The sequence below is a fragment of the Trachemys scripta genome, chromosome 6 (assembly GCF_013100865.1).
Source record: "Trachemys scripta elegans isolate TJP31775 chromosome 6, CAS_Tse_1.0, whole genome shotgun sequence".
NCBI classification, from domain to species: Eukaryota; Metazoa; Chordata; order Testudines; family Emydidae; genus Trachemys; species Trachemys scripta.
Window position 1 is genome coordinate 122,160,086 of NC_048303.1, and position 14,827 is coordinate 122,174,912.

Below are 14,827 nucleotides of genomic sequence, written 5' to 3' on the forward strand. Positions count from 1 at the left end.
GGACAAAGAGCTAGAGTGGTAACTGAAGAAAAAGTTGACAAGGTGGTTTAAAGGCAAGTAGTTAAGGTTACTGTAAGGGTAGGGCGTGACCACAAGTTTGGGGAGAAGGGGCTAGCACGCCTAGCTGCTAATGCCTATAGTATACTCTAGAATTTGGGACCTCTGCCTGTCTCACTCCAGGGTGAGTTCTGAACAGATGCTATAACCAGAGAATAAGGTTTGTTTTTTTCAAAACAACTTAGTTACAATTCAAAGTCCTTCTAACATTTGTCTTCATATTCTGAAGTACAAATTTTCTACTAAGTATTTAGTACGATAATTTTTTTTAACTACCAATATTGCGTATGTGAACAATCAGTCTGATTATTGCTGTTGAGATAACTACTACTTTTTTAAATCAGTGCAAGATATTTTTTTAACCACTTCCATTTATTATACTGTGCGAGGGCTCATGGTTTTGCTTCTCTTGTTCTCTTCATGAGACAATATAATTTTTGCTTAAAACGTGAAGTATATACCAAAATTTGCATTGTTTTGGCAGAGCCACAATAGCTTTTTAAACGTCAACTGAAAACTGAAGCATCTAGTATGTGAAATAAAAAAACATTAATCTTCTTTCATATGCTATAGAATCATAGTCATACTCACAGGTATGTAAGCATTCTGTTACAGTGGTAGCATCGATAAGGTATCCATTGCAGAGACGACAGGTTATATGGGCATTAATATCCCAGAGTTTAATCTTTCTAGTCAGCATCTTTGGTGTCTGCAGAAGAAACACACAATTGTTAGCATCCCAGGTGTACTGATTATGTAGCAAGTCTTGGAGTAACCTAATTACAATAATTTGTATTACGGATATCAATATGCAACTTCAGGCTCCCAGGCATTTTATGTATGGAATAAGGGTATTATATAATTTTAAAATGATTTACCTGATAAAAATGGGCAGTGAAACAAACCATGTAAGACCTACAGTATTTTGAGGTTTGAATAATGTAGATGAGAGGGATTGGTAATTACTATATTAATATAGCTCAGATTCCGTAAGCAAATAGAAGGAGTTTGATATTCTGATCTTAACAGTTTTTCTTCTAAGTTATGCCAGAATGTTGCATAACAGAGCTCCTTTACTGACGAAAAAACTAAATTTTAGGGCCAACTCCTGCTTGTTTTACTCATATAAGTAATCCCATTCAAGCCAATAATTAAAGCATATGAAAGTGAGAAGAGAGGACCCTGAAGAAAGTTCATCAGAGCACAATATCAAAAGGAGTAGGTCTGGTTTGGTAAAATTTATCAAGTTGTACTTTGTATTTATAGCTTATTTTCCCTATAGTTAAAACTTTACTTAGAAATTGAAGACAAATCGTATTTGAATAAAGTGGCTGTAAAGTAAACTGAAATGGTTTTCCTAAAAGCTAAAACTAGGTTCTCACAAAGAAAAAATGTGACTTCAAACATAAAATTAGCTCTATACCAACAAAGTTACCTCCTATGAAACTAAGAAATCTGAACGGAATGCTTTTTTCCTTCCAAGGTGAAGGAGACCACAAATACCATAACAAAAGGAAAGGAAGACAGGGATTTAAAAAAAAAAAATAGCTCTTTTCAAACCATTTTTCGTAGCATTTCTGATATCACTTGCAGAGCAAAGAGAAATCAGCAAAAGCCTTTTTAGGGGGTGGTACATGCCTCTGATTGTAAAATAGGTAGTGGTATATTTTAACTAAGAAATAGGTATGTACTTTTTCCTCTTCTGGAATCGCAACAAGTCTGCTTGAAATTTTAAGAACTTTGTACTTCACCCTTAAAACCATTTTAGGATGGCAGATATTTATCAAGAGCACTTGAAGCCGGAGAGCCACACTTGTAATTCACTAGTATTACCTTTCACCATAATGTTTCTGATAACCTGTATTTTATTTAAAAATTAGCTTTTGGATTCAGAGAACATGATCCATTTTTTAACACTACGTACATTTTGTTGCAAAATTGAAATATTTTGTTGGAACTGTGTGGAAAAACTTCACAAGAAAACAAAGTAAACGGTTACGATAATGCATTTTGTCAAAAAACAGCTAAACAAAGTTGGTTAAACTAAGGGCTCTCACACAAACAAGTAGCTCATACCTGAAGTTAGACTACAGCACGCAACGCTATATAGCGTCCATATCCCCTTACTATATATATACTATATATATATATATATATATACCCATATAGCCAAATATTAAGGAGCAAGGATTGGCTCTGTAGAAAGGGCCCAGGGTGTGAACTGAGCAGCCCACAAGGTGGAATATGGGAAGCAACCAAGTCTGAGGAAAACGCTTAAGCTAAATTCTGTGCATCATTTTAGTTCCTTTTATTTAAACAGCAGACCCAGAAAGGGCCAAGCTATGACCTGCTAAAATCTGTGCAATTTTAAGATGGTAAAGAAGCCACCTGCTTACACATTCTTGCTATAAAGGAACATATACTGGTAGAATAAAATGATGGAACTAACATTAAAGCAGGGAGAAAAACTGGTTTTACAATGTGTTACATTCAGCTCCCACACTGCAGGTGTCACCAAACTGCTTTTCAGTAAAATGACTGACAGTGTTTGGTTCAGAACTACACATTTGAGTTTATTTTGGAATACATTTCATAATCTGAATGAAGTTCTTCAGAGCATGCAAGCTCTCCTATTTGGATACAGCAAGAAGATAGTGTTTAACATCTACCTTACACTCTTTGCTTTTTTATTCTTTCCCTCTGTTTAATTCAAGTATGTAATTAAACATGATGGGCCAGCGGAAACCAAGCTTTTGAACCAATATGAGGAGTAACTGGACTGAAAAAAGTACATTACCCTCTATTTTAAGCTACTAAAATGCATTTCCCCTCTAGCACTGTAAAAACATAGCATGTGACATGAGAAAAAACTTGAAGTACTTCAAATTCTTAAGGCTGAGAAGACAAATAAATGTACAAAAGAAGTGTTGTATGGAATTCTAAGGGTTCATAATTAAATGAAGTAGTGACTAGCTGTTAAGGACGCACCAAAAGTGCATTTAACTTGTGCTGTGTAACAGATAGGTCAGAACCTAATTCCATAGCATAGATTACTCCTATTTCAATACTCATTTCTAGCTTAGTTTCCAAGCAACTGAAAGATTTAGCAGTTCATAGATAGTAGGAGTCTCCTTAAAAAGATTGTTGCATAGAAGACAGCTGTGTTTACAGAACAGACTATTTGTGACTTATTCTTAAAATGATGTACAAGAGTTGGTACAAGTAGAAGCTACTGATAAACCATTAGATAATGGTGATCACAACAGAATTAGGTTCCACATCTTTGGGGGGGGGGAAGGGGAAGAATCATACTGTCATGGTGACAACTAAACTTTAGAAAAGGGCATTTTAAAAATGATTAAGCTACCCAAATGAAATTAGTGCAAGTAAACTTACACATAGCCATACAATAATCAAAGGCACACATATCACTAAACAAGGTGGAAACGTAAAAAACAGTTTGGTGAAATGGCAACTTTCAAGAAGTTGATCAAGCCAAATAGGAGTCAATCAGAAAATGGAAATTCAACACTAGAAGCTCACAGAAAGTATAAATTATAATAGATAACATGTTAGTTAAGAAGGCTAAGAAGATATTTGAAGGGCAAACAGCCAAAGGCATAAAAACAAATATGACTAAGTATTTTAGTAGGAATCTAGCCAAAGAACTGATGAGGTCACAGAAACAGCAAGGAGTAAAATAAACAGAGTAATTAATAAGGATAAAAATACTGGTGAACTTTGAGGCAAAAACATTTACTTTCTCTAGAGAATAATGGGGGAATTCTTCACATTGTAAAGATGAGCTACTATCAAAACACTGAAAGATCAACAAGTGGTCCTAGAACAATCTGAGCAGTTAGCTAGCAAAAGGCTACCAGGACCAAGTGTTACACATCTACCAGGTCTGAAAGAGCTAAAGAATGAAGCAGCTGAGATATTAACAAAAATATGCAACCTCATTAACATCAGCTATTATACCAGAAAACCAGAGGGTACCAAAGGGTGTACACCCATATCTAGAAAAATGCAGCAGGAGCAAACCTGGGAATGAATTAATAGTTTAACTAACTGTTCTGGTTGCGTCTGACGAAGTGGGTATTCACCCACGAAAGCTTATGCTCCAATACGTCTGTTAGTCTATAAGGTGCCACAGGATTCTCTCTCACTTTTTACAGATCCAGACTAACACAGCTACCACTCTGATACTTGTTCTGGTAAGGGAAGTCTTAATTAATAAACCCCTGAATGAACAGGAAAGCAGAACAAACTAGCATAGTTTCTTGTAAAGGAAAACTACACATCACCAATCCATTAAAATTCCTTGAGCATGTTAACAAAACTAGAAAACAACACTGATTGACAAACTTTCTTAGAACTTTCAAGGAGTCTGGATAACTCACAAAAGAGTATTGTGAAATTAAAAATTGGCTAGAGAATAAAAAGAGTAGACATGCTTGTTCAATTTTCAACATAGCTAACTGTTAACAGTGGTGTGCCTCAAAGTTCTGTACTACAACCAGTGCAAGATATATTTGTAAATATTTGGACAAGGGGTGAGCAGCAAGTTGTCAAATTATGAAGATCCCAATTACTTAGATTAGTCAAACCTGAGAAGACTGAGGTAGTACAGAGGGAAGGTAGATAAATGGGGACATAATGGTAAATTCAATGTTAATAAATGCATATTAATGCACACTGGAAGGAATAATTCCAACTACTCACATTACTGGGTTCAGTATCACCTTTAAGCACTTAGGCCCAGATTTTTAAAGATATTTAGGCATTACTCCACTCAGCGTCACACAGCTTGAGTCACTTAGGGGGTGTCTGCACCACAATCAGGAGGCGTGATTGCAGTTTAGGCAGGCATACCCACACTAACCTTAATCTAGCTACCGCTGCTAAAAATAGCAGTGAAAATGCAGCAACACAGATCCCAGCACAGACTAGCAACGCGAGTACTTACCCAGTGTTCTGGGCAGGGTTCTACAGCCCACGTTAAAGCCTGTGATTACAGTATAGACGTACTCTTAGGCACCTAGGCCCTATTTTGTATAACTATTTAGGCATTGCTCAGCTCAGCATCACAACTCCTAACTGACTTAGGAGCCTAAGGATATCCTACAAACTGCAGTTGACGCAAGCCACATCAGCATACAGCTGCCAAACTTTGCATATTGCTCAGGTGTGTGCATACTTGGCTGCTTGCAGCAGCACTGCACATACTCACCAGGAATGTGTGTCTATGTAAATTGCAGTGTACCACAAGTCGGTATCCCAATGTGCCACCTGTCACTGCCCAGCACAAGCAACGCGTTGTGGGATAGAAATGGCTTGCCCAGGGATCTCTTGGAGCTAGGGGTCGAATTCCCAGCATGCAACTTTCTCAATCCCACAATGCCATCCACATCCCATAATTTTGACACCACTTTTTAAAAATCCGACAAAGCCACGTGGCACTTTTTGGTGCTTGCTATCTGTGACAAGCATGGAGTTTACAGAGCTCTGCACTATTCGCATGAACACAGCAAATACCGGATGAATGATTCTCCTGCAAGTAGTACTGCAGCAATGAAGGACAGGAGAATTTCTCCAAGGACAGCTTGCTGAGAGACACAGCGAAAGACAAGTCAAGGTTGCTAGTGGCATTCAAAAAGCAGTTGCGGACTGTGCAGCACTGCTTCTGGGCCTGAGAAACAAGCACTGACTGTATCACAGGTATGGGACAAGCAGCAGCAACAGCGGCTGCAGCACTTTAGGATGCAAAAGGCCACATTCCCAGATCTGTGTGCAGAGCTCGCCCCAGCCCTCCAGCACACGGACACCAGAATGAGAGCTGCATTGACAGTGGATGCAATCTCACAACATGGTCAGTGGGAAATCATTTTGAAGCTGGAAAATTCAGTGGAATGTTCTTTGTGCCTGGAGCTTTGAATGCTGTTTGAATTGAGTGGTGCTTGTTGTACATTCATAAATATGACAGGGTTTTTCCTGACGCTATGAATTCTTTGGTGCTTGGTGTGTATTTATAAGTACTGTATGCTTTGACTAATTTTGCATTTTGCAATATTTGTTGTGAACTACTAAAGATAATAAAATTACCCCAAAATAGAACTTTATGAAAGGGGGGGGCGAGGGGAATGCAGAAAACCAATCCCCCCCCCCCCCCCCACATACAGTTAAAAAAGTTTCTAACAAATCACCCTGATATCTGCTGGGAGAGCAATACAGCGGTGCACAGGCAATCCAGGAAATTTTTGGAAAGTGTAGGGGACAATTTCCTGGTGCAAGTGCTGGAGGAACCAACTAGGGGCAAAGCTTTTCTTGACCTGCTGCTCACAAACAGGGAAGAACTAGTAGGGGAAGCAAAAGTGGATGGGAACCTGGGAGGCAGTGACCATGAGATGGTCGAGTTCAGGATCCTGACACAAGGAAGAAAGGAGAGCAGCAGAATACGGACCCTGGACTTCAGAAAAGCAGACTTTGACTCCCTCAGGGAACAGATGGGCAGGATCCCCTGGGAGAATAACATGAAGGGCAAAGGGGTCCAGGAGAGCTGGCTGTATTTTAAAGAATCCTTATTGAGATTGCAGGAACAAACCATCCCGATGTGTAGAAAGAATAGTAAATATGGCAGGCGACCAGCTTGGCTAAACAGTGAAATCCTTGCTGATCTTAAATGCAAAAAAGAGGCTTATAAGAAGTGGAAGATTGGACAAATGACCAGGGAGGAGTATAAAAATATTGCTCAGGCGTGCAGGAGTGAAATCAGGAAGGCCAAATCACACTTGGAGTTGCAGTTAGCAAGAGATGTTAAGAGTAACAAGAAGGGTTTCTTCAGGTATGTTAGCAACAAGAAGAAAATCAAGGAAAGTGTGGGCCCCTTACTGAATGAGGGAGGCAACCTAGTGACAGAGGATGTGGAAAAAGCTAATGTACTCAATGATTTTTTTGCCTCTGTCTTCACGCACAAGGTCAGCTCCCAGATTGCTGCACTGGGCAGTACAGCATGGGGAGAAGGTGACCAACCCTCTGTGGAGAAAGAAGTGGTTCGGGACTATTTAGAAAAACTGGACGTGCACAAGTCCATGGGGCCGGATGCGCTGCATCCGAGGGTGCTAAAAGAGTTGGCGGGTGAGATTGCAGAGCCATTAGCCATTATTTTTGAAAACTCATGGCGATCGGGGGAGGTCCCAGATGACTGGAAAAAGGCTAATGTAGTGCCCATCTTTAAAAAAGGGAAAAAGGAGGATCCGGGGAACTACAGGCCAGTCAGCCTCACCTCAGTCCCTGGAAAAATCATGGAGCAGGTCCTCAAGGAATCAATTATGAAACATTTAGAGGAGAGGAAAGTGATCAGGAACAGTCAGCATGGATTCACGAAGGGGAAGTCGTGCCTGACTAACCTAATTGCCTTCTATGATGAGATAACTGGCTCTGTGGATGAGGGGAAAGCAGTGGATGTGTTATTTCTTGACTTTAGCAAAGCTTTTGATACGGTCTCCCACAGTATTCTTGCCACCAAGTTAAAGAAGTATGGGCTGGATGAATGGACTGTAAGGTGGATAGAAAGCTGGCTAGATCGTCGGGCTCAACGGGTAGTGATCAATGGCTCCATGTCTAGTTGGCAGCCGGTTTCAAGTGGAGTGCCCCAAGGGTCGGTCCTGGGGCCGGTTTTGTTTAATATCTTTATTAATGATCTGAAGGATGGTGTGGACTGCACTCTCAGCAAGTTTGCAGATGACACTAAACTAGGAGGCGTGGTAGATACACTAGAGGGTAGGGATCGGATACAGAGGGACCTAGACAAATTAGAGGATTGGGCAGAAAAAAACCTGATGAGGTTCAACAAGGACAAGTGCAGAGTCCTGCACTTAGGACGGAAGAATCCCATGCACTGCTATAGACTAGGGACCGAATGGCTAGGTAGCAGTTCTGCTGAAAAGGACCTAGGGGTCACAGTGGACGAGAAGCTGGATATGAGTCAACAGTGTGCTCTTGTTGCCAAGAAGGCTAACGGCATTTTGGGCTGTATAAGTAGGGGCATTGCCAGCAGATCGAGGAACGTGATCGTTCCCCTTTATTCGACATTGGTGAGGCCTCATCTGAAATACTGTGTCCAGTTTTGGGCCCCACACTACAAGAAGGATGTGGAAAAATTGGAAAGAGTCCAGCGGAGGGCAACAAAAATGATTAGGGGTCTGGAGCACATGACTTATGAGGAGAGGCTGAGAGAACTGGGATTGTTTAGTCTCCAGAAGAGAAGAATGAGGGGGGATTTGATAGCAGCCTTCAACTACCTGAAGGGGGGTTCCAAAGAGGATGGAGCTCGGCTGTTCTCAGTGGTGGCAGATGACAGAACAAGGAGCAATGGTCTCAAGTTGCAGTGGGGGAGGTCCAGGTTGGATATCAGGAAAAACTATTTCACTAGGAGGGTGGTGAAACACTGGAATGCGTTACCTAGGGAGGTGGTGGAGTCTCCTTCCTTGGAGGTTTTTAAGGCCCGGCTTGACAAAGCCCTGGCTGGGATGATTTAGCTGGGAATTGGTCCTGCTTTGAGCAGGGGGTTGGACTAGATGACCTCTTGAGGTCCCTTCCAACTCTGGTATTCTATGATTCTATGATTCTATGAAATCAAGGATACAAATTTAAAATTAGAAGAAGAAATAATTTTGTCCATTTGAGTGCACAAATGTAGTCTGTTATGGCTACAGATATACTGAGATGTGTAAACCACAGATTAGCGTATGCAAAGGTGTGGTTTTCCTTGCTGTCCCCCCACGTGGAGTAGTAGGAGTAAGGATGCAGTCTGTGATGACACGTGGTCTTTTGGGGGGTGTAGGGAGCAGCGACCATTGAGTTCTCCAAGGACTGCAAAGGGTAGAGTCCAACATTTTTGGACTTGTAGGTCAACTAGGGTCTGCAGGCATTTGAGTATGCAGCCTGAGAAAACCCATTATGTCCAGGTGCATTTCCCTCTTTTTGTCCTGCTAGGATTCCTGGGTCTTTTCCTATCCTCTCTGCCTTTCTCCATGCTGTCAGTCATATTGGCCCTCCAAGCCCTTGTTCACAATCTGATGCAGCACTGGCTTGAAAGATCTCACAGCACACATCCTCCTTAGTCCTTTTCTTTTCATCATGATCAGCCATTCTGAGTGTGGAAGGGACATCCCTCAAGTCCACCATGCCAGAAGCTGCTGATGAGAACAGAGACTAAATCCAGTGGTGCCAGTCACAATGGAAAGGGAAAGAATTTTCCAAACTCCCTTCCCTTATTCCCATAAATACTTTTTAATAAGAAATTCTTATTGACCCTGTAGCTTCAGAAGGCCTCAGCACAGCATCAATCTCCTTCCCCAGGCATGGTGAGCATGGCCCATGAAGGGCGAGAGTGAGAAAATATTTTCTCTTTCATAAAGCTTTAAGATTTCAGTCCTTATTCCCTGGGTAGGAATATAGGACAATGGCACTGAGTATTAGCCACTGCCTGTGGAAAATAGTGCCATTTCAGCTGATATCTCACTCCTGAGCACCACCAAGCCACAGCTGCTACTGGCATCCTGAAGCTGCCATGGCCTGTAATGCTTCTTGCCTCTTTAGTTTCAAAACAGATCCTGGCTCATGGCATAGCTGGAGCCTCCACCACATCTCCCCCTCCTCACTGTTCATGCCAGGGGTCTTGGACTCCTCTGAGGTAACCACAATGGTCTATGCAAGTATGGTATCCAATTCCTTGTAAAGGCGGCAGGTCTGCAGCGCAACACCAGACCTATACTTGCACTCTCAGGCCTGGGGTACCCCTGGAAAAGTTCCTTCACTGTCACCTGATACTGCTTCTGTACTCATTTGCCTGCATCATCTCTGCAATCTGCTCATAGGTCTCCACATTTCTACAGCTGTTATTTGCACTGCCTTGTCTCCCCATAGGCCCAGGAGATCCAATACTTCATGTTTACTCCAGGCAGGGATGCATCTGGTGCATGCAGCCAACATGAGTTGGGCAATTGCACACAACAAGGGTGAGCTGCTAAGTGTGCTCACCAAGTTGGGCAACCAGAAGAGGCATTTTAAAAACATTCAGAAGGTTTTAAAGAGGGATGGCTTCCAGCCTCTATGCCCCTGCGCAATGGAGTTTAAAATTGTGACCAGAGTGTTCATACCAGTTAGTAAATATTAACCCTTTTAGTCCTCTTTTCCTTTTTATATATTAAATTCATTTGCCTATTAATTATTCTTTATGGTATTAGCAAAGAGCATGTTTGAATTTTAAGGCCAAGGTTTTGCTGTTTGGGACCTGTAGTCAGGAATTACATGTGATCAATTATTGGGCTGTACTTTATGATGGCTGGTGTCACCAAGTCTGTCGGGAAAAAATAGATGTGTAGGGGAAAGACCCCCCTCAAACTACAGAAATATGATACAGTAGAACCTCAGAGTTACAACAACAAAAAGGCAAATACAGTACAGTACTTTGTTAAATGTAAACTACTAAAAAAATAAAGGGAAAGATTTGACAAGGTTAAAAAAAGATTTCACAAGGTAAGGAAACTCTTTGTGCTTATGTCATTTAAATTACAACAGTTAAAAGTATTTTTCTTCTGCATAGTAAAGTTTCAAAGCTGTACTAAGTCAATGTTTCAGTTGTAAACTTTTGAAAGAACAACCATAACATTTTAGTAGGGGTAGCCGTGTTAGTCTGAATCTGTAAAAAGCAACAGAGGGTCCTGTGGCACCTTCAAGACTAACAGAAGTATCGGAGCATAATCTTGCGTCTGATGAAGTGGGCATTCACCCACAAAAGCTTATGCTCCAATACTTCTGTTAGTCTTGAAGGTGCCACAGGACCCTCTGTTGCTCATAACATTTTAATGTTCGTAACTCTGAGGTTCTACTTTAAAAACAAGACTGAGTCAGTGATAAGGAGTGCTTAAGATTTAGTTATGTTCTTTGATTGCGGAGGATCTTGTTATTGCAGATGTTTTCTGTAATGGCTAAAATAAGGATCCAACGAAAGATGTTTATGTTAACTCAGTAAGAAATACTGGTTGTCACAGCTATCAGTAATAATGACTTGATTATAAATTCCCTTTATTTTATCAATCATGTAACTCAAAGATAAAGGAAATTCCAGAAGTAATTAGGTAAAAAGAAAACATCAAAATAGGACACAGTGGAAATTAATTGTGGGAAAGCATTTTTCCCTCCAAAAAGGAGTTTCTTTGTCTCAGACCCTATAAAGAGACAGAGGGGTTTTGGAAATTAGATGGGGAGTGCAAAACTGTCAGCATCTCACCAGTTACAGAGGTGAGAGAGACAGAGGCCAGCTCCTTCCCTCACATCCAACGGTAATATATCTATTCTTTCTGTATAATCTGTACTAATCTCTGATTGATAATCTTTGATTACATAATACTAAGATAAATGAAGAGTGGGGGTAGCTCCCTTTTATGGACACCCAGCAGCTATAAAATCCCTCTTAATAGCTGTTCTGTAATTGCTCTACCTGTAAAGGGTTAAAAAGTCTCACTGCTATGCACAGGTAAAAGGAAGTGAGTGGGCACCTGGCCAAAAGAGCCAATGGGAAAGCTAAAACTTTGTAAAATTGAAAAAAAGACTCCCCTTTTGTCTGTCTGTTCTCCTGGGGAGAGGCAGAGAGGGCAGCAGATATGCTGTAAGAAGCTTGAGCCAGGTATGAAAAAATCATCTGTATCATACCTACAAACTACTCATTTAAAACCCCAGATATGTAAGTGGATCAGGAAATGTCTAGGAATACGTGATTAGGTTTATCCCTTTTATTTCATTTTGGCTTGTGGCTTCCTCTGTGCTAACCCCAGGTGCTTTTGTTTTGCTTGTAACCTTTAAGCTGGATCTCAAGAAAGCTATGCTTGGTGCTTAATCCTTGTAGTTGCTCTTTTAAAATCTAGCAATAGCCTGAGTTCCCAGATGTATTTTCTTTCTTTTTTTATTAATAAGATTTACCTTTTTTAAGAACAGAATTGGATTTTTGTGTTTTAAGGGGTTTGGGCATATGATGATTAATTAGCTGGTGGCAACAGCTGATTTCCTTTTATCCCCCTTCTTCTTCTTTCTCAGCTCTTCCCGGGGGGGGAGAAAGAGGACTTGAGGGTACCCCACAGGAAGGAATTCCCAAGTGTGCCTTCCTGGGCTCTCAAAAGGGGTTCTGCACTTGGGTGGTGCCAGCATCTCTCAAATCCAAGGTCAGAGAACAACTTTAACCTTGAGAGTTTAATACAAGTCTGGAGTGGCCCACACCTTCTGCACTCGAAGTGCCAGATTGGAGAATTAGCCTTGACAAATACCATTTAAACCTGTTCAACAATCAAATTATTAAAATCAAACACACAACAGTGTACACTGTTGCAGAGAATGGGGTACTGTGGGACAGCTTGGAGGGCTGTTAGGGTTGCCAGAGGTCATGCAGCGTCTACACTTGCACTATGTCGACTTCAATAGGTCGACCATGCCGTTTGGGAAGGTGGTTTTACTGTATCGCTGTGAAAAGGAACTTACATTGGCCAGGGGACAAATTGAGTCTTAGACCATACATGTAGACACACACATCAACCTAACTTTATAGTGTAGACCAAGCTTTACGTCATTAAGTTTCAGTGAGAATTAGACTCCTAAATGCTTAAGTCACTTTTGAAGAGAAGACTTAGGCCTTGCAATGTTGAGCTGAACAATGCCTAAATAACTTTAAGACCTCGGCCTTACTGTGGATGGCTCCACATCGGCAGTCAAATAAAGGAACAAAGTGTTAGTATACACAGAGAACACTGTATCATTGATTTATCATCTCATACACTGTTTTCAGTTATGGTCACACAGTCTCAAAAATATACAGCAGACAGAGGGGTTCTGAGCCAGTTAAGGAATGACTTCTACAAGATTTGCACTAGAAAGGCCAGACACTGTTTCATTTAGAGGGGAAATGAATAAGGAAGACATGAAGAGGTACAGCAATTACTGATATACAGAAAGTAATTTGTATCTTATTCATCCTCCCTTATAATGCAAGAGAAGGTTCAATAATATAAAAACAATATAGGTTCAAATAATATACCAAGGTTCAAATAATATAAAGACAACAAATTTTTAAAAGAACAAAAGGAAATATCTTCTAGCAGTCAGTTCCCCAAGTTGACTATATATTGTGTATAGTATTGAGGGCAGGTGCATGGAATTACTGATACCAACAAAACCATGTGGAATTTTTTCTTGATAACTATGAAATAGTTGAGTAGAACCCTCTCCCTTGATGCTGTGTTGGCACTTACTATACAGCTCCTCACTCAAGGAGAGTCTCTACTTCCTGCTGGAGGATCTCCTTGGGAGAGTGGTCCCTGAGGATGGACCTGGAGGGGGTTTTGGAGGAGGTAGAAAATGGCTACACCTCTGAGTTTTTAAGTGGATATTTGGTACCCACTTGTCCTTTGTTATAGCATTCCAGTTGTGGGCAAAGTAGGGTAGGTGGATGCCAAAAGGGGAGTTTGGAAACAGATGGTGTTGGCGTCACTGTCAGGTTGCATCTCTCAAGTGTCCTGTCAAAGGGAATCTTCAGACGTGAATGAGGTTGGGTGACCGTCATTGAGGTGGATGGAGCTGCACACCTTGGCCCACATCTTTTGATGCTTGTGTGGCGAATCGGATGGTTGCTGGTGATAGAAAGGCTGGGGAAGAGGCCTTGGCTTATGCATGCCTGTTTGTGTTGCCCTCCTCTTCAGGACCAGGATATAAATGCCCAGAGACCAGATGGCTCTCCTGGATACATTTAATGAGTGCAAAGACTGTTTTCTCATTAAAGAGATTGGTTTCATCAACAGGCAAGTCCTCAATGGTGCTGCTCACAGTTCAACAGGCTCTGTGATACGCCTCCAGTTTATCAGCAGTCTTTTGGAGGAACCCCTTCACCTCTGCAAGTATCCAAGCAGTGTTTTCAAAACAGAGTAGGATTTATTAGTCAACTGGAACACAGCACTGGAAATCCTTAGGTTAGCACAGAGAAATAAAGGTTAATGCACAGTCAAGCCAGATCAATTCACCATCCAAGCAGTAATGAACTCCATTTTCAAACTCTGTCTCTGAATTTCTTATTCAGTCCCAGTAGACAGCAGCCTGCTTCTTCCAGAAATCCACTTGCACCTGAAACCTTAGTCCTTTGCTCTCAAGCCAGGGGTCTTTGCTGAGCTTCCTCCTCCTCCTCCCTCTGGGTCCTTGTTTCTTAGGCATCAATGTTCTAGTGATTGGGGTTTCCCATTGTCTTCTCAGGTTTTCCACGGATATGGGTCTGCTAGTCTTTTTAATGACCCAGTCAGTCTTCTCAGCTAGACCTGGGTTTTTTATAACATACTGCTTCCACAAACCCAATCTTCCTACCTCCACAGCATCTTAGTTGTGGGAGATCAGCAAGCAGCAACAATTTCCAAAGGAGGGAGGCTAAGGAGCTGGTAGAGGATTGCTCAACCGATGCAAGCAATCCAATCTAGCTTTGACACTGAAAAGGGAGTGCTGAATAATAGGTATACATTCAACATCCTATAGCCATCTCACAATTTCTGAATATTGTAACGTTCTAAGACAAACTATTATAGTGCTCACAAAAAGTATCTGGATCCTTACCTGGACTGAAGTTTAAATGCAGTTATATATTTTCTGTTTATAATAAATAAAAAGCATCCATCCAGAGACTAAGCACACTGCCAATTATTTAAAATTATGAAGACAAAGCACAATAAAAATAGTT

The 14,827-nt window shown here is 41.1% G+C and overlaps 1 protein-coding gene across 2 annotated transcripts in view; it reads right to left on the reverse strand.

Moving 5' to 3' along the window:
• PCGF3 (polycomb group ring finger 3) overlaps positions 1–14,827 on the reverse strand; it is a 98,118-nt gene that overhangs the window by 39,748 nt on the left and 43,543 nt on the right. For both annotated transcript variants that reach the window (XM_034773191.1, XM_034773190.1), the window contains one exon: positions 649–766. In XM_034773191.1, coding sequence (XP_034629082.1) covers positions 649–757 — 109 coding nt within the window. In that variant the 5' untranslated portion in view covers positions 758–766. The remainder of the gene's footprint in view (positions 1–648; positions 767–14,827) is intronic.